The 19240-nt window shown below is 38.4% G+C and overlaps 1 protein-coding gene across 1 annotated transcript in view; it reads left to right on the forward strand.

The window, feature by feature from the left end:
- Positions 1 to 660: 660 nt before the first annotated feature.
- The window catches only part of LOC133883131 (probable E3 ubiquitin-protein ligase ARI8), a 39465-nt gene continuing 20885 nt past the window's right edge, over positions 661 to 19240 (forward strand). The window contains exons 1-10 of the mRNA XM_062322350.1: positions 661 to 1268; positions 3770 to 3894; positions 4208 to 4313; positions 4455 to 4545; positions 15080 to 15252; positions 16131 to 16235; positions 16413 to 16501; positions 17790 to 17897; positions 18279 to 18369; positions 18497 to 18586. Of these exons, the coding sequence (XP_062178334.1) occupies positions 1047 to 1268; positions 3770 to 3894; positions 4208 to 4313; positions 4455 to 4545; positions 15080 to 15252; positions 16131 to 16235; positions 16413 to 16501; positions 17790 to 17897; positions 18279 to 18369; positions 18497 to 18586 (1200 nt within the window). The 5' untranslated portion in view covers positions 661 to 1046. The remainder of the gene's footprint in view (positions 1269 to 3769; positions 3895 to 4207; positions 4314 to 4454; positions 4546 to 15079; positions 15253 to 16130; positions 16236 to 16412; positions 16502 to 17789; positions 17898 to 18278; positions 18370 to 18496; positions 18587 to 19240) is intronic.

Genomic DNA, 19240 nt, shown 5'->3' on the forward strand with positions numbered 1-19240 from the left:
GCCAAAGCGACGTGGGAAATGCAACCATTTTGCAAGCAGCAGATCTTGCACTATTTACGTAACTTGCTCAATATAGAGATGATAATATCAGACCAGACACAGAAAAATAACTGAAACAACTGTCAATACATGATCTTTGGAGAATGATTCTTGTGAGTCCCACCCTAATATTTCATGGTGTTGTACACTTGTTGTGTACTTGTAGTAATTTTAGCATTTGTCATGATCTTTAGGGACAACTGTATTAAGGCGCTAGCAATAGTAGTACTAATCGGCTGGAAATCGTATCTCGTGTACTTGAAGTCGGTACTTTTTCCCTTCTTAATTTTCTTTAGATCAATTGCTTATATTAAAAAAAAAATAAAAAAGGTAAAAAGAGAAGAAAAGAATTCTTACACGGACAACTAGTCAATTTTGTTATTGGTTTAAGTCAAAATGGAAAACAGGAAAAAAGAAAGGAAAAAGAAAAAGTGGAAAAGAAGACCCATGTTGATAATTCAGCACTTCTGTTTTGCAATACCTATTTTACCACAATCCCCACTCTCTCCAACCCCAAAAAGCTATCCTTTTTCCTTTTAATGGTGAGAAAATCACTCTCTCTCTCTCTCTCTCCACAAACCATTTCATAGATTAAAATGGCAATCACTTTACTTTTCTTTTCCTTTATTTATTTATTTTTATATGTATAAAAAAAAATGAAATCACTTAATTACAAAAGCAAATTACTATAAAATCAAATAATCAAATCATTTCATGTAATTTCTCTCTCCTAAAAGCCTCCTCTCTCTCATCTCTCTCTCTCTCTCTCTCTCTCTCACACACACACACACACACATTTTTCCTCATCAAATTCTCTCAGTTCTCTCGTCAAAGCCGATTCCACCACTTCCTAATTTCCACTTCTCTCTCCAATTCACCCCTCCCCTTCCCGAAAAATTTCATTCCCACCCCTCCACTTGGACCTCCAAAAGCACCCAAATTCTAGGGTTTCAAATTCCATTTCTTTTGCTGTGAAATCCCTAGCTGAAGCTTTTGAGCTCGCGGATATGGAATCGGAGGACGAGTTCGACATGCATGACGCCCACGACGACCAGGAGCATGACGCCGTCTCGGTCGACAATGACGACGATGACTTCTACAGCGGCGGCGACGACGATGGCACCGCCAATGCCTTCGCTTTCGACAGTGATGACGCTGACGTCGCCGATTACGAGTTCATCGACAACGATTCCGACGATTCCGACGACATCGCATCACACCGGCACCAGGTGGCCTAGTTTGTTGGAAATTTGAGGCTTTGTTTTTTGTTGTTGTGGGAATGTTAGTGGTTTTGGTTTTGATAATTGGGTTTTGTTTGGGTTAATAATATTTTTGACCTCTTTTGTTCTGGTAATGCTAATTCTGCTTGATTTTGGGTATTGTTTTTGTTTTCCTTTTTTTTTTTTTTTGTTTTTTTGTTTTGGGATTTTCAGAATTTTTGGGTTTTTGGTTCTGCTAATGTTAGCGCTGCTTGATTTTGATAATTGGGGACAATAGGGGTTATAAGAATTTTTGAGCTTTTGTGTTGTGGTAATGTGAATCCTGCTCGATTCCGGTGGTGGCTTAATAGTTGTTACCAGAATCTTTTAGCGTTTATAGTAGTAATGTTAGTTTTGCTTGCTTTTGGTTATTGGGTCTAATTGGATTTATGAGAAACTCGAGCTTCTTTTTTGGTGTAATGTTAATTCTGGTTGCTGTTGCTGTTGGTTAATAGGGATTATCAGAAGTTTGAGCTTTTTTGCTGTAGTAATGTAAACTCGCTTGCGTTTGATTTTTGGGTTTAGCTGGGGGTTATGATAGTTTTAGTTTCTCGTAGTGAAAATGTCAACTCTGCTTGGTTTTGGCATTGGATTTTTGTTGGGATCATTAAAAATTTGAAGCTTTTTTTTTTTTTTTTTTTTTTTTTCCTTTCTTTTTTTTTTTTTTTTTTTTTTCCCTTCTAAATTGATGTTCTGATTGATTTTGGTATTGGGCTAGTTGGTGAGCCTAGTTTTCTGTGATAATGTCAATTTGGTTGAATTCGGTAGTGCACATTACGATACTGTTAAAACAATGCATAGGTTCCATGACTACTGGTTGAACTTTGATTTGTTCGGGCATTGCTAACAGTTGGACATTGTTCCTTTCTTTGAAGTTAATTAAAAATTGGACGCATTTCTTATGTTGTTGTGGTAATGTTAATTGGGTTATTTATTTATTTAGTTTTTGATAAGTAAGAAAGGTTTTATTAAAAAAGTGTAAGGTGCCCCTAAGTACATAGGAACCACCAAACCAGCCCACAAAAAGAAATCCAAACAAACCCGACCTAAGCCCTTAAACTCGAAACCCACAAGGAGCACTCAAAGCTACAACAAACCCACAAGGACCTAAGCCCTTAAACCCGAAACTCACTAGGAGCACTCAACGCTATAGCACCTGAGCCTTTCATTTCCTTTGCCTAGAGGGCACACTTGCATCGCCGTAGTTAATGGAGCTTTTTAGATTCATCACCTCTCTTCCTCTCTTTGATCTTAAGACGTGCACCATTTTTAACCCGATGGAAATCCTCTTCAATGGCATCCAAAATCGCGAAGGACGGATCTTCATCCTCAACACCATCCGACACCCAATCCAAAGGCATGTTGGGAGGACAGACATCCAATGTTAATTGGGTTATTAGGGGGTAGTGTTATAAAGTTATTATTATATTGAATCACATGGATACCTAGTTTCTTTTTTCTTTTTCATTTTTTTTTTTTAAGAAAAAAGAAAAAGAAAAAAGAAATTTCAGCCTTTTATTGCTATTGATTGTAATGTCGATTGATGTTAATTTTGTTATTAGGTTAACAGCGACAGTTTATCAAAGTATAAGTAAGACTGGGAGAATTTTGATACGTCAATGACTTTTCTCTGGTGGGTGTTGCCTTTGATAAAGTAAAAAGTTTATTTATTTTTTAAATGTGAATACGTGAAATTTATTTGAATTTTGGAAGTGGTTAATTTGAGGTAGTCTCAGCAATTTAACTTTAGAGGAACTGGGAAATTTGGAGATGTTTTATTGAATACTTATAACTTTAGATGTCATCTTTGTACCAACAACTGGTGGCTCTTGTGCACAATGTCCTAATGATGCAAAGTCGATTCTATTGCATATAATAGTCAACCCATGTTGTTGTTCTTGGACATAATTGTGACACATGGATGTTCATGGAATTTTTCTAGCATGGTAGTGGTTACTTTTCTGAAATGGTATCCAGGTGATCTGTCTTTTTATGTGAAATATGTAAGCGTTTTTCTGGCAGTCTTACTGATATAAGGTTATAAATAATTTTTACTATATGGTAATATGCCCACTCCTCGCTCCCCTTTTGTGGAATCAGGTTATATGAAATTTTTGTGCATGTAAACTCTACAGTCATTGGTATAGTTAACTTTTAGGACTCTTGTACATGGAAGTTAGAAAGGTAGTTGAACATCTTTGTAATTATGGGGAATCATCAATTAAAGTAGATAAATAACTTTTTTTTTTCACGTGTATGCGTGTGTGACTCATGATTTTTAGTTCTTTTTGTTTTCATCATAAATATTCTGTTCTCCTGCTATTGGATTGTTTATAAACACCAAGTTTTCCACTACAAGCACACACTTTTGCATGTGCATGCATAGTCAAGTGAAAAGAAATGAGTCTTTTGGTTGCATTTCTGTAATTTTTGTAATATTCATCTCAAATGTGCCTGGTTTTTTGTCTTAGCAAAACTATACCATTTTGAATGAAGCGGATATTCATCAACGACAAGAGGATGATATCATGAGGATATCCACTGTGCTTTCCATTTCAAACGTTGCAGCAAGCATGCTGCTCCGCTACTACAATTGGTAAAGTTCTTTGACTTTTATGAAGTCCTATCTTATCTAATAAGGTTCTTACTTCTTAAGGAAGTGCATTTGTCCTGACAAACTCCTTTTAATTCTGAACATATTTGTTTTTATATAAAATAAAATAAAAAATCTAAATATATGTGCAAGTGAAAAACAAAAAATGAAAGAAAAAAAAGCTTGTGTTTCAGTTTACTCATTATACTGACCTGGCTTGGTCTGTGTATCTTGTTTGTGTCTGATAGGCCCTAGGTTATGAGGCATTGTGGTGCCTTGATGTTCTGAAGAGTTTATTTCTCCTATGTATTTGCAGGAGTGTCAGTAAAGTGCATGATGAGTGGTTTGCAGATGAAGAGAAGGTTCGGAGGGCAGTTGGCTTACTGGAGAGACCTGTTGTTGAATATCCAAATGCTAGAGAGGTAAGCAGTCCATACTTTACTACAGTAATTGAGTTTTTTTTCGACATTTTGCTTGGAAGCTGGGATGCTGACTATTTTGTTTATTCTTTTTATAATTATGTATACCTAACATTCTTCTGTTACATTTTCTTGTATTGACAGTTGGCTTGTGGGATATGCTTTGATACCTATCCTTGTGATAAAATTCATGCGGTTGCTTGTGGTCATCCCTTTTGCAATTCATGCTGGGCAGGTTTGTTCCACTGGAATATCATTCTATATAATTCAGTAAAAATATATGGAAAATAGTGGGATGATTGTTGCTTCTTCCCATCAGTCCAGTAATTTACTTGGTAGAGATACCTAACCAGATTTAGTTACCAACATCATGATAACTTTCCTACACTTGATCCTATTATAATTTGTATGGTTATTCTTTAATGATTCATATAATTAGTATCTGCTTTTTTGGTGGAACCAACTTCATTCCAAGTCATATAATCAATGATTCTAATACTTCACTTGGTTGATTTCTCATGATCCTCCCGTGTGGTCTAGGATTGATCGTTTTCTTGTTTCACAAGATTGGGAAGTTCGGTTTCCCTTGGTTTCTCAAAAGAGGCTTTCACGCCTTTATTTGGACCACTTCCCAATCCTCCTTGATTGTGGTGGTGTTTCAAGAGGGAGTAGGGCTTTCAAATTTGAAAACATGTGGCTTAAGGTGAAAGGTTTTGTGGGTCTGGCGAAACATGTGGGATTCTTATTCGTTCCAAGGTTCGTCTAGTTTTGTTTTAGCTCGTAAGCTTAAGGCTTTGAAACTGGATTTGAAGAAATGGAATGAAGAGGTGTTTGGCAATGTATAGAGAAACAAGAGGAAGCTTATTGAAGATCTTCAAGCCCTCGATGTTATTGAAGAAAGTAGGGCCTTAGGGGAGGAGGAGCTTTTGAGAAAGGCCGAGGTTGTCAAGATTTAGAGAAGTGTTCTCTTATGGAGGAAGTGAGTTGGAGGCAAAAATCTGGAGTGTTGTGGTTAAAGGAAGGTGATAAGTGCACTAAATTTTTTCATTCCATAGCCAACTCAAATAGAAGGTACAATTATTTGGACTCCTTATTGATTGGCGACACTCAATCCTCTGATCAAATAGAAATTGGGTGCACATCCTCAAGTTCTACCAAAAGCTTTTTTCCAAGCAGTGTAGGTGGAGGCCTTTGGTGGATGGTATCTCTTTTGATTCTATTTTGGAGTCTGAGGCCAATTGGTTGGAGAGAGCTTTTGAGGAGGAGGAGGTTAGGAAGGTAGTGTCAACTATGGTTGGAGATAAGGCGCCGGGTCCTAATGGCTTTTTTCTGGCCTTCTTCCAAGTGTGTTGGGATGTTTTGAGGGGGGACATTATGTAGGTGCATAGGGATTTTCATGATGGAGGTTTGTTTTAAAAAGAGCCTCAATGCTTCGTTCATTTCGCTTATTCCGAAAAGTCCAAGTGCTATTGCTCTCAAAGATTTTCGGCCTATTAGTCTTGTGGGTGGAATGTACAAAATCATTGCTACAGTCTTAGCAAATAGATTGAAGACGGTTTTGGAGAAGGTCATTTCCAAATCTCAAAGCGCGTTTGTCAAGGGGAGGCAAATTCTTAATCCAGTCCTTATTGCAAATGAATGTCTTGATAGTAGATTAAGATCTGAGGAGCCTGGCGTCATTTGTAAAATGGATCTGGAAAAAGCTTATGATCATGTAAATTGTGAGTTTCTTTTGTATGTGCTGAGGAGGTGTGGTTTTGGGGGGAAACGGTGCTCTTGGATAGCTCATTGTATCTCCTTTGTGAGATTCTCATTGTTGGTAAATGGTTCTCCTAATGGATTTTTCAATAGCTCTCGTGGGTTGAGGCAAGGGAATCCTCTCTCACCCTTGTTGTTTGTAGGCTTTAAGTAGAATGATTCTGTTGCAGTCAATGGGGGTTTGCTTGAAGGCTTCAAAGTTGGCAATGCTACTTTCTCTCATTTGCTATTTGCCAATGAAACTGTAATTTTTTGCAATGCTTGTCCTTCTCAGTTGCGCTATCTTCGAAGTCTCTTTTTTTTGTTTGAAGCTGCTTCGGGCTTGAAGGTTAATTTGGCTAAGTCAAATTTAATTTTTGTTAGTGATGTAGATCAAGTCAAAAGTTTAGTCGATATCTTAGGGTGTGGGGTTTTCATTCTGCCGGTGAAGTATCTAGGTCTTCGTTTGGGGCTTCCTATAAATCTTCATATTTTAGATGGTGTTATCAAGAAAATTGAACGTCGGTTGGCGAGCCGGAAAATGATATACCTTTCCAAGGGAGGTAGAGTCACCCTTATCAAGAGTACCCTTGCCAACTTACCCACGTATTTTGTCTCTATTTCCTCTCCTGGCAAGTGTAGGTGCTCGCATTGAAGCTACAACGAAACTTTTTATGGGGAGGGAATGGTGATGAGTTAAAATATCACTTGGTGAGGTGGTCTAAGGTTTGTACCCCAATTTCAGAGGGTGGGCTGGGTATCAGAAATTTGGTAATGTTCAACCGGGCTTTGTTAGGTAAATGGTTATGGCATTATGGGATTGAGAGAGAAGCTTGGTGCAGAATTGCGGTGGAATCCAAGTTTGGTAGTTTATGGGGAGGTTGGTGCTCCTTTGAGCCTACAGGTGCCTTTAGGGTGGGGTTGGGGAAGAACATCAGGAAAGGGTGGGAGACATTCTTAGGCTTTTCTAGATTTGAGGTGGGGATGGGGTTAGGACCAAATTTTGGCATGATCTGTGGTGTGGGCATACAGTTCTTAAGGAAGCTTTTCTTGTTTTATTTAGTATTGTTCGTGCGAAGGATGCTTCTGTTACGGATAATTTGGAGCTCTTGGGTGGTTCTAATCAGTGGAGCGTGAGCTTCTCTAGAGAGGTGCATGATTGGGAAGTGGATGTCTTTGCTGCTCTTTTTCAGGTGTTGCACTCAATCAGTGTAAGAAAAGGTAATGAAGATAGGCTGTGGTGGGTCTCCTCCAAAAAAGGCTTGTTCAAGGATGGGTCTTTCTTTAGCTCTCTGACTTGCTTTGTGGGGGTCACTTTCCTTGGAAGAGTGTGTGGTGGATTCAGGCTCCTACGAAGGCGGCTTTTTTTGTGTGGTCAGCCACTCTAGGTAAGATTCTTATTTTAGAGAACCTCAGGAAGATGCATGTTATTTTAATGGATAGATGTTGCATGTGCAAGCAAAATGGGGAATCGGTGGATCACCTTCTTCTTGACTGCGATGTGGCTTACTCTTTGTTGAGTGCTCTTTACTTGTTTTGGTTTGTCTTGGGTTATGCCTAGGTTTGTCTTTGACTTGTTTGCTTGTTGGTAGACGTCTGGAAGGCCGATGAGTGCTGTGATTTGGAAGATGGTGCTGATATGCCTTCTTTGGTGTGTTTGGAAGGAAAGTTTGGATAGGTCCTTAGAAGGGAGGGTATTTTAGCTTCGTTTTTTCATACTTTATATCTTTGGACGATGGCTTTTGTGTTCCATTTATCGCTTAGTTTTGGCGATTTTCTTGCTCATTTTTCGCTTGCTAGTTAGGTGTTTTTTCTTGTATACTTTCGGTGTACTTAAGGGTGCCTTACGTTTTTAATAAGACCAGTTTATTATTTACTAAAAAAAAAATTATGCTTAAAAAAATTCATTTAATAGTAATTGTAAGGATAACAACAAGGGGGGAAAGACGAAAGGAGAGGATGGCTTGACGGGTTCGATCGCTGGATCGAGAAGCAGAGAGCTCGACCCACCCTCGGAAGTTGACAAACCTAGAACCAACCCAGATTCTACCGCCGACATCATCTCCGGTCGAAGAGATCTCCCAGGGATGACCGTCGGACCCGCAACCTCAGAGTCTTTCGTCTAGCGCGTGACTTTGGGCTGGAGTCTCGGCAAGAACCGACCCAAATGAAAACCTTTGAACTTGAGGTCCAGACTGTACCCAGCAAATTGACCCAAAAGCTTCCCAATAACCCGGCCCATAGCCAAATTGAAGCTAACGAACATTTTGCTCCACGTACGCAAGTTCAAATTCCAAATAGCTTAACTTGCCTCACCTCGTGCAAAGTACCTAGCTTCGATTTGCTTCTTACCCAGCGGACAAAGAGGCTTACCTATGTCCATCGAATCAAACGGAGGAATCTCCAACACCGAGCAGTCCACCGTCGATCTTGGAGCCTCACTGTTTGCAATCCTCACCGCCAAAAGGAGATCAAGAGCACACATCTCAGCCAAAGCAGCCATTAACCTGGGATGATGACCACCCACGATGGGCATCACCTTCACAATAGGGTCTGAAGCCGACATCAACACTGCCGCAAACGAAGGCCCCATCCTTTCAAAGGTTAAGCCCAACCTTTCCCCTTCTTCCTTCCCACCCTTCTTTACTGTCGTAGCCAAGGAACCACTCCCACATCCCACCGTAGCAGAGAGAAAGTTTGAAGCCTTTCTCAACTCGCTGGAAAATTTGTGCCTATTAACGCACAACACACTCCTAGTGGTTCTCAAACAATTAAGACTCCTAGTGAGTGTGTTGAGAAGACTCCCAGTTGATCAGACTCCCAGTTGATCAAACTCCTAGTGAGTTTTGATAACACAACTGGTTGATAAGGATAAGATTAAGTGGAAGAGTTTTACTAGTATTCAGTTTGCTTATCAACCGGTTGTGTTATCAACACTCACTAGGAGTTTGATCAACCGGGAGTCTTGTCAACACACTCACTAGGAGTCTTAATTGTTTGAGAACCACTAGGAGTGTGTTGTGTGCTAATAGTGCCAACCCCATCCTCCACGACCCTTAGGGATCAAAATGATCCCTCTCCGACCGCCCAACCCATAAGCTGCCGCCTCTAAGATCTGGGCATCTTTGTTTCCACCTCTACAGGCAATCAGAATCTTCGACCCTTCCCTAAAAGACTTAACGAACTCTTGATCTCCAGGGAAACCCAAGAGAGACTCCATCGTCGACGTGAGCCAAGCGGAGCACTGGATGCTCAGGACGACTGCGCCAAAGAAACCTTTTCTCTTCTCCTCCACCTGCAGCACTGACGCCCCCTCCAAGACCGAGAGGGTAAAGGATTTCGACTCCACTAAAAACCTCCTTTCTTGTTGAGTTGGTACTACCACTTCTCATTCCTTGCTTGTTGAGTTGGTCTCACCTTCGCCTCGAGAGGTTAAGGATGATGGGGTGGTAGGGCTACCTTCCCCCCCGAGTTGTCGCATCATTCCTTCATCTGTAGAGGGCAATGGCTTTTCTCAATATCAAGAATGGCCTGTCGGGTTTGATCCTTCTGGGGAGATAGTTGTGTTGGAGCAAGATGACGAGTTTTGGGGATGAGATGGCCTTGGATTGGGTGATGGATGGTGTTCATGGCGAGGAGTCCTTGGCATTCCTGGATGCCATGGAAGAAGAATTTCATCGGGATAAGATTATAGCATGCCAAAAGACCAAAGGCAAGAGAGAGTTTTTGAATTTGAAAAGTTTCATTAATTATGGTGATGTAAGCACTCCCTCTAGGCGTTGGAAAGGCAAGGCTCACATGACATAGGGTGGTGTGCCTTTTGTGGGTCTTGAGGTTTTAGGGTTTAGTTCCTTGTGGGTCTAGTTGGGTTCTTTTTGTGGGCTGGTTTTGGGTGTTCCTTTCGAGTTTTAGGGTTTAGGTCCTTGTAGGTTTAGTTGGGTTATCTTTTGTGGGCTGGTTTTGGTTGTTCCTATGTATACTCACTGTGTACTTAGGAGCGTCTTACGCTTTTATTAATGAAACTTTTCTTACTTATCAAAATTTTTTTTTACTTGCCTACTAGTTTCCCTTTTCCATGGAAGAGTGTTTGGAGAATCGAGGCTCCTTCGAGAGGCGTTTTTCGTGTGGACGGCTGCACTAGGGAAAATATTGACATTGGATAAGTTGTGGAAGAGGAATGTTATGGTGGTAGAGTGGTGTTGTAGGTGCGAGAAGAGTGAGAAATCCATTGATCACCTTCTTCTTCATTGTGAAGTAGTAAGATTTATGGAGCTCACTTTTCAATTTGTTTGGTGTTGATTGGGTCATGCCTAGATAGGTGAGAGAGTTGGTGAGTTAGGAAGGTCAGGTGGGGCATGGTAACATTTTTGAAGTTTGGAGGAAGTTTAGAGGTTGGCTCCATTGTGTTTAATGTGATGTATTTGGAGAGCGGAATGTACAGAGCTTTGAAGATATAGAAACTTTGGTCGTCAAGCTGAAAAGGATTATGTCAACATTTTATATTCATGGATAACAGCACATCATTGCTTGCTGTTTTCATTCCATTGGTGTCAAGGAAGGTCCATGGTTGGAAAGAGATTTTGAAGAAAGAGAGGTGTTTGAGGTGGTTCAAGCAATGAACGGAGACAAGGCCTCGGGACCTGATGGCTTCCCCAAGAAAGCTAGAGAGGTGGATGTTAAGAATTTTTGTCCTGTCAGTCTCGTGGGCGTTGTGTACAGAATAATTTCAAAGGCGATAGCAAACAGATTGAAACGTGTTGGAAAAGATCATTTTCCAAGTCACAAAATGCATTTATTTAGGGGAGATAGATTTTGGATTCGGTTTTGATTGCTAACGAGTGCATAGATAGTCGCCTTAGATCTAGGGTACCAAGCTTATTATGTAAACTGGATCTAGAGAAGGCTTATGATCATGTGAATTGGGAGTATTTATTATATGTGTTGCAAGGAAGGGGTTTTGGGGGGAAATGGAGAGCTTGGATAGCTTTTTGCATTTCTACTGTTTGATATTCTATTTTGATTAATGGAGCCCCTTCTAGATTTTTTAGTAGCAATTGGGGTTTACAACAAGGGGATCTGTTATCTCGTTTGCTTTTTATGATTATTATGGAGGCTCTTAAGTAGGATGATGGTGGCCACAGTAGATAGGGGTCTTGTAGATGGTTTTTAGTGGGATTGAGAAATAATGCAGCGGTATCAGGGTTAAAGATTAACTTGTCGAAGTCAGAGATTATTCTAGTTGGTGATGTGGATGATATAGATAGTTTGGATAGTATTTTTAGGTGTAGTGTGGCACGGTTATCAATAAATTATTTGGTTCTTCCGTTGGGGGCACCTTATAAGTCAACTTGTATATGGAATGGTATAGTCGAGAATATGGAAAGCAGGTTGGCGGGTTGGAAGAGGGTTTATTTGTCGAAGGGAGGGAGGTTGATGTTGATGAAAAGTACCGTGTCTAATATACCCACATTTATTTTTTTATTTATTTATTTTTTATCATTGTTCCCTCTTCCTTTGGGTGTGGCAAACAAGTTAGATTTACTTCAAAGTGATTTCTTATGGGGTGGTCTAAATGAGGAGTTTAAATTCCATTTAGTTAAATGGTCTTAGATTTGTTCTCCTATGCAGTTTGGTGGGTTGGGTATTTGAAATTTGTGTAAGTTTAATCAAGCATTGTTGGGTAAATGGTTATGGCGATTTGTTATAGAAAGGGAAGCGTTTTGGTGTTTGGTTGTGGAAGCAGAATATGGTTGTTTGAATGGAGGTTGGTATACTAAGGAAGTTGAGGGGCCTTTTGGTGTTGGAGTGTGGAAACATATAAGGCGGGGGTGGGATGTTTTCTTGAGATTTCATTCTCTGAAGGATGCTTTTCTGGGTTTATTTCGTATTGCGCAAAGTAAGGATGTGAGGGTCATGGAAAATTTGTAGGTTTCCAATGGTGTTATGCATTGGAACATACGTTTTTTATGAGCTGTACAAGATTGGGAGGTAGAGGTGGTGCTGGCCTTTTTCCAATGGTTATCTTCATTCCCGAATCTCCAAAGCCATTTACCGAGAAGAGCTTTGTTGAATGACATGAGATTTTTAATGCTCAATCTTCTTCTAGGAATTGGGGAGCAAATAGTCTTTCAAGTCACCAGGTGCAATTTGGGTTCCCCACTCGGACCATTTCAAAGAAAATCTCTCTGAAGGCACTCCAATTTCCTAACTATGTCTGCTGGTAAAGGAAGAGAGATGAGATGTAGGAATACTGGATTTTGCCACCCTTTAGACTAGTAGATCTTCTTCCAACTAGCTGACCTTTTTTCCAGTTTCTTGACTGCCCCATTCCAAATGGCTTTTGATTTAAAAGGAGCACCGAAAAGGAGACCCAAGTATCTCAGAGGAAGAGAAGAGATGTTACAACAGAGAATACTAGCCAACTCCCCAATATGCGGGTCCTCCGCTACTGCAATTAACTCATATTTTTGAGGTCAACCTTCAATCCTGAAATGGCCTTGAAACACATGAAAATATGATCCAAATTAAGAGTTTGATCATTGTTTGTGCCACACATAATAGGTGTATCATCTGCGTACAAAAGATAGATATTTCCAAAAGGGGAATTGTTGAGGCTACCTACTCGGAAACGTGATTAAAAAAAGCCCCCAAACATTGCTCAAGATAGCATCCTACTAAGAGCATCTATGACTATCACAAAGAGAAGGGTTGGGAGAGGGTCCCCTTGGCAGAGGTCTTGAGTACTTCCGAAGAAGCCATGCGGGCTGCATGGAAGTCAGGAGCTTTGTCTTTGGTTGTTGGTGAAGAAAACTAAAATAGAATAATAAAGATGGAAGCAAGAGAGAGAAAGGTGTTAAGAATCCCACATTGCCAAGATATGCTTGGGTTGTGGGCTTTATAAGGTTTGAGCAAATCTCTTCTCTTAAGGTGCCTTTTGTGATAGAGTAAGGCTTAATGGACTTTATCATGGTATCAGAGCTTCAGGGCCTTGGACAATGTTGGGCCTTCCCTCTCGTTGTACACGTGTTTGGATAGTAGTGCCACACATGAGGGGGGGTGTTAAGAGTCCCACATTGCCAAGGTATGCTTGAGTTGTGTATATTATAAGTTTTAAGCAAACTTCTTTCCTTAAGGTGCCTTTTGTGGTAGAGTAAGACTCAATGGACTTTATCAAAAGAAACACAAGGAATTATGGGTGGTTTGGTGTTAGACACCTAGGTCCATTACTACGAATTAGCCCTAAGGGCTACATTGTGCTCATTGACTTTTTCGTCTACAATACAAAGGCCTCTATTTATAGGATTTAGAGTAAATACAAAGTATGGTAATCATTTGATTACAATTAAATCGTAAATAGAGAATATTATAATATCAACCAAATATGGAATATATAGAAAATATATTATATTTTCCGTATATTTTAACATCCCCTTCAAACTTAAAGTGGAAGATTTTGGAAGCTTGAGTTTGAAAATAGAAAAAAAAAAAAAAAAAAAATTCCGAAAGACGGGTTTTTCTTTTCATTTCTTTTCTCGGTTTCCACTTCTCTCCCCCTTTTTTTTTTCAAACTAAAACCCATGTGGCTTTTACAACCCATGACAAGGGTAAGTACCAAAAAGAATCGCAACAACAACCCATGACAAGGGTTTAAAAAAAAAAAAAATGCAACAGAAAGAAAACCATCATGGGCACAAGGTTCTCAGCAAAACGTGGCAGCGGCGTCCTCCTTACTTGTTCTTCCCTTTTCATAGGCAGCCCTTGATCAACTTGTACCAATTGAAACATAGCAGCTGCACTCCAAGAAGGATAAGAAAATAAAAAAAATAATAATATAAAAAAATTAAAAATTGCAATCCAAGATCGAAACAACTGGTGTTAGCCCATAACTCTGATACCATGAAGAAAACTAAAATAGAGTAATAAATGCGGAAGCAAGGGAGAGAAAGGAACACAAGGAATTACGGGTGGTTCGGTGTTAGACACCTACGTCCACCACTATGAATTAGCCATAAGGGCTACATTGTGCTCATTGACTTGTTTGTCTACAATACAAAGGTCCCTATTTATATGGTTTAGAGTAAATACAAAGTATGGTACCATGATTTGGTTACAATTGACCTGTAAATAGAGAATATTGCAATATCAACCAAATATGGAATATATGGAAATATAATACATTTTCTGTATATTCTATCAGTTGGTTCATGATCAGGTGGATATGGTTCACGGTTTTGGATTCTTGTATAAATTTGACATCCCCAAGTATCAACAAATTTTATCAGTTTCTCATTCTTGATGTACAACTCCAGAAGGGCACCTGACTTTTTAAGCCAGTTGAATCAGATTATACTTGCATCATGAAAAAAGAAAGGGTCAATTGTTTTGACACTGTAGAAGGAACCTTAACTTTCTTGTTACCATACCATAGATTTTTGTTTAATTACGTATGCATTTTTTTTTTGTATTCATCGGTACAAATAAGTGATGTGAAAGGGGGTATATGGGGGAAAGTGAAAAATCATAGATGCTCCAAGTTGTACCCTGCCCACAATTGGATTGTTTGTTGGTTACAAACAGTCCGGGAGGTTGTTGGTTTTCACTTCTTGTGAAATTTTGATGTTTCAGTCTGGTTTTTGGGGGGGGGGGGGGGGGGGGGACAACTGTGTTCTTATTACCCTAATTTTAGTTTTATTATTAGTATTTATGGATTCCAGAACCTTTGATGTCTATGGAACAGAGGTATGACATTGAGTAGATGATAACTTCATATTTTATACACAATAATATATATTGTGATTTATGATTACATTAACTGGTTATATTTTACTTATTCCAGCTTTGTTTTACTGAAGCAATTAACCCAATTTTCATTTGAATAATTTGATACATCTTGGGGAATTCATATCCAATGTTTGGTTCGTGTCTTTTTCAACCTTGTTATTTTCTTGTTTCAATTGGAGCTTCACTTCTGGTTGGATTTGATGTGACTTTTTTTTCTTTTTTCTTTTTTCTTCTTTTCGTTTCTTCTTCAGGTTATATTAGCACAGCCATTAATGATGGTCCTGGATGTTTGATGTTGCGATGCCCGGATCCATCTTGTGGTGCTGCTGTTGGTCAAGATATGATTAATTTGTTAACTTCTGGTGATGACAAGGATAAGTATTGTCGTTACTTCATCAGATCTTATATTGAAGACAATAGGAAGGTAAGTTTAAATTTTGAACTTTGATGAATAGTTGTCCCCTGTATCTCTGATAAATCCAATGTGCAACTAGTACTTCTTATATTCTACAAAGATCTTCCAATGATATGATTAAATGCTTTTTTTTTTCTTCTCTCTCTCTCTCTCTCTCTCTCTTTTTGGGTACATTAATTGAGACATGGAACCTGACCTAGGGACATTACGATTAATCATATATAACCCTCCGTCTGATAATAAGTGCCTTCTTTGGACATTCCGATAATAAGCATTTAATGCCTTGAAAATTGGTGCTTGGACCTTTCATAAAGGATACATCTACTACAGAGAGGAATAGTGAGGAAAAAGTAAACCTTTAAACTTTTGAGTCTTGACCTACTGATATGGAAACACATCGTGGCGCAAACAAGAATGTTAAGACACAGATTTGTGTTTTCCTCTTCTCCTTAATTGGGTGTCCCTCTTATGTATTCTCTGTGTACTTGGGTTGCGCCTCTTTGCTCATAATAAAATTTAGTCACTTATAAAAACAATATCTTTAAATAAAGAATCGTTCTTGAGACTTAGTGCTCACAGAGTTTGCTTCATCATGCTTATTAGAATCTGAGTAGGTTTCCTTGAATACTTCGATTTATGTTCTTTTAATTTAAATTGTCATTAGAACCTGAATTCTGATGATGAAAAAGTCTCAATTTTTTTTTTTTTTTTTTGCTCTGATTATTTATTTATTCTGCATGTAATTATTAGTTTTCTTGTATATAGTAGTTATGGTTGTAAGTTGTGACTTCGCTTAGAAACATTAAGTTTGCCCCACATTTTTCTTAAATCAAGCACTGTGTTTTCTTATTTTATTCACACTGGTCATGTTATGGGTTATTTTGTAGACCAAGTGGTGTCCGGCTCCTGGCTGCGATTATGCTGTGGATTTTATTGTAGGCAGTGGAAGCTATGATGTTACTTGTCGCTGCTCATACAGCTTTTGCTGGAATGTAAGTGTCTTTGAGTTCATTTATTATTTAGCTCTTTTACTTGGAATATATTTAGTAATCTTTTGCTGGAATTTAAGTTGTTTATGTATCTCTGTATTGTTTTTTTTTTTTTTTTTTTTTTGGTTTTTTAATTTGTGTTTTTTTGGCACTCTTCACAATTGGAATTTGACTCTGTAGTGTACTGAAGAAGCTCATCGTCCAGTTGATTGTGGTACTGTGGCAAAGTGGATACTGAAGAATAGTGCTGAATCTGAAAACATGAATTGGTACTGGAACAAAGTCATAGCATCTTAAGCTTTTTCCTGTCATTTTGATTTTTTTTTTAGTTGTTGGCAAAAGTAATTTACTAAAACTGTAAATATACTGGTCAAGATCTAAAACTGGAAATATACAAGTCAACTAAAATCCTCCTTCTCGAGTTATCTTTTAAATTGGGCTGTATCCTTTGTTCCTAATTTCTCTTCCTCTACTCTTGTAGATCTTGTTAACTTTTTAGATTTGCGACCCCATTAGGGTGGTTGCTCTCTTGTATACTTTTCATGTACGCGAGCTTTTCTTCTTCTTCAATAAATTATTATTTATCAAAAAAAAATCTAAAACTGAGAGAAACTAAAAAATTGAGAATGAACGTGGAAGAGTCAAATGAAGAATGGACCGAGACCCTTTTTCTTTTATTCAGTTACCAAGAGCCTTTGAAACAGAACTTTAAGAAAATCCCACTTAATTTTGTCCATTGATTGTCCCTGCGATCAAATGCCCTCCTGTTCCTCTTCAAATCAAATGCAACCACATAAGTCATGAGGGAGGTGCTCTTCAGACAACTAATCTGCCTCCACACAAGGCATATGGCAATTGTTATTAAGATAACAATTGATACCAAGATTAAAGGCACGGGATAGTCATTTAAAGTATAAGTTATTTATAATTCATCATGGTGTTACACATAATGAATTTCTCATTCATCTTGCTTGTATATAAATATTTGGTTTTCTGCAACTCTTTCAATTCCTCGCTGTAAACAACCCAATATTGGTTCACAGTAAATAAAATCTTCACCATTCGAAGTAACGATGAACTGAAGAACACAATCAATTGACAGGAGTGACTTAAGTAGGAACTATGTTAAGGACACAAAGGAAGGTCAAATGCTGGTGATTCTTTGCGAATGAAGTAGTATTTATCATCATTTAATTGTTAATAGTTGGATCCAAGACTAATTTGTTCTATGTAATTATTTTTTTCATTATTTTAACATTATGTAATCTAAGTTTTTCGTGGGTGTACAATTTCCAAGCCCATTTAAAAGAAAGAAGAAAATCCTGCAAACATGGGGTTTTGGATCAGTGATAGGTTGCACATATTCAAATCTCTTGAGTTTTTTTTTTTTTTTGGTTATATTTCCTGTTGTGCCAATGTTTTGCCTCTCCTAGGTAAGGCCGAATCACCTGGTGTTATGCGTCAGATATCTCATAAAAGGTGGCTTTAAGAGAGATTTCGCTATTAATAACTTTTTTCCATAGATGGTGCTGAGCTATTTACCTTGATAAATTTCAGGATATTGGCTAATTCCAAACCCTGTCCAAAGTGCAAGCGGCCGATTGAGAAAAACCAAGGCTGTATGCATATCACATGCACACCACCTTGTAAATTTGAGTTTTGCTGGTAAGCCCATATACTTGTCCTAACTCACGATCATTTTCTAGTTGTGGTTTTGTACATAATTTCTCAGAAATACTAGCTCTCAAATTGTGCACCGTAGATGGTTGTTTCTAACTTAAATCTTCTTTTCTATGTAGACGCCACTTGTTTGCTGGAAACCCAAATTTTGTTGCTTTGTGATTTATTTATTTATGTCATTATGTACTCGATAAAAATGTAGGTGCTTTATTTTCAGGATCTTATGCCACTAGAGTGCTTTGTTAACCTTATATTCTTCTTTCTGCATGTGTTCTCTCTCTCTCTCTCTCTCTCTCTCTCTCTCTCTCTCTCTCTCTCTCTCTCTATGTAATAATATATTTACGTATACATAATACATGCTTGCAGGCTTTGCCTTGGTGCATGGTCAGACCATGGTGAGAGGACAGGTGGCTTCTATGCGTGTAACCGATATGAAACAGCAAAGCAAGAAGGAGTGGTATACTAATATAGTCCTTTTTTTCTAAAAAGAAAATCTTGTCATGCTATTTGCATAATGTTGTGGCATTATCATCGAGGACATTTAGTTAATGCTTCATGAATTCTTTTACTACTGTTGCTTGCAGTATGACGAGGCTGAGAAGCGAAGGGAGATGGCCAAGAACTCCCTAGAGAGGTATACTCATTATTATGAAAGATGGGCAACCAACCAATCGGTATGTACTAATATATCAAATTGAAGCAATATTGACATGATTCTTATCATTGTGCTTGCAATGCTCAGTTTCTAAAATGGCTGCAGAATTAGAAATTTTCATTTTCTTGGTGTTGTGAAATTAGATGGTTTTTCTTTTCTTTTTTATTTTTTCCTGAGCATGTGAAGTTAAGTTAGGTGCTTGATTTGTTGTTTCTCTTTCCATTTAAATGTGAGAAAGAATTGATCTCAAGTTCATTTTCATTGCCTTCATCTCATTGGTAGAATATCTATTTGGGAAATGCTATTATTGTCAACTCTTAGCAATTTTGTAATGTGGTGATTTTTTTTTTCCTTTTTTTGATGAGTAAGAAATTTTATAAAAGATGAAAGCGGCCCTAAGGATACGAGGAGTATACAAAAGGACGCAAAAACAAAGAGAACAAAAAAGACGAGAGAAACAAGAAAAAAGCCCACAAAGACCCAACCACAACAGAAAACCTAAAGCATCCCAACAAAAACCCAAGAACCCTCTATAACATTACCTCATAGCAACCCTCTTGCTTTTGCTCCGAGTAGAACCAAACTCCTAGCATCGTAATTGATATCGCAGTCAAGGTTATGAAGTTCTCTATTCCCTTTAACCTTAGGAGTGGAGACTGGGACCTCAAGATGT

The sequence above is a fragment of the Alnus glutinosa genome, chromosome 12, assembly GCF_958979055.1.
Source record: "Alnus glutinosa chromosome 12, dhAlnGlut1.1, whole genome shotgun sequence".
In the NCBI taxonomy this organism is placed as follows: Eukaryota; Viridiplantae; Streptophyta; class Magnoliopsida; order Fagales; family Betulaceae; genus Alnus; species Alnus glutinosa.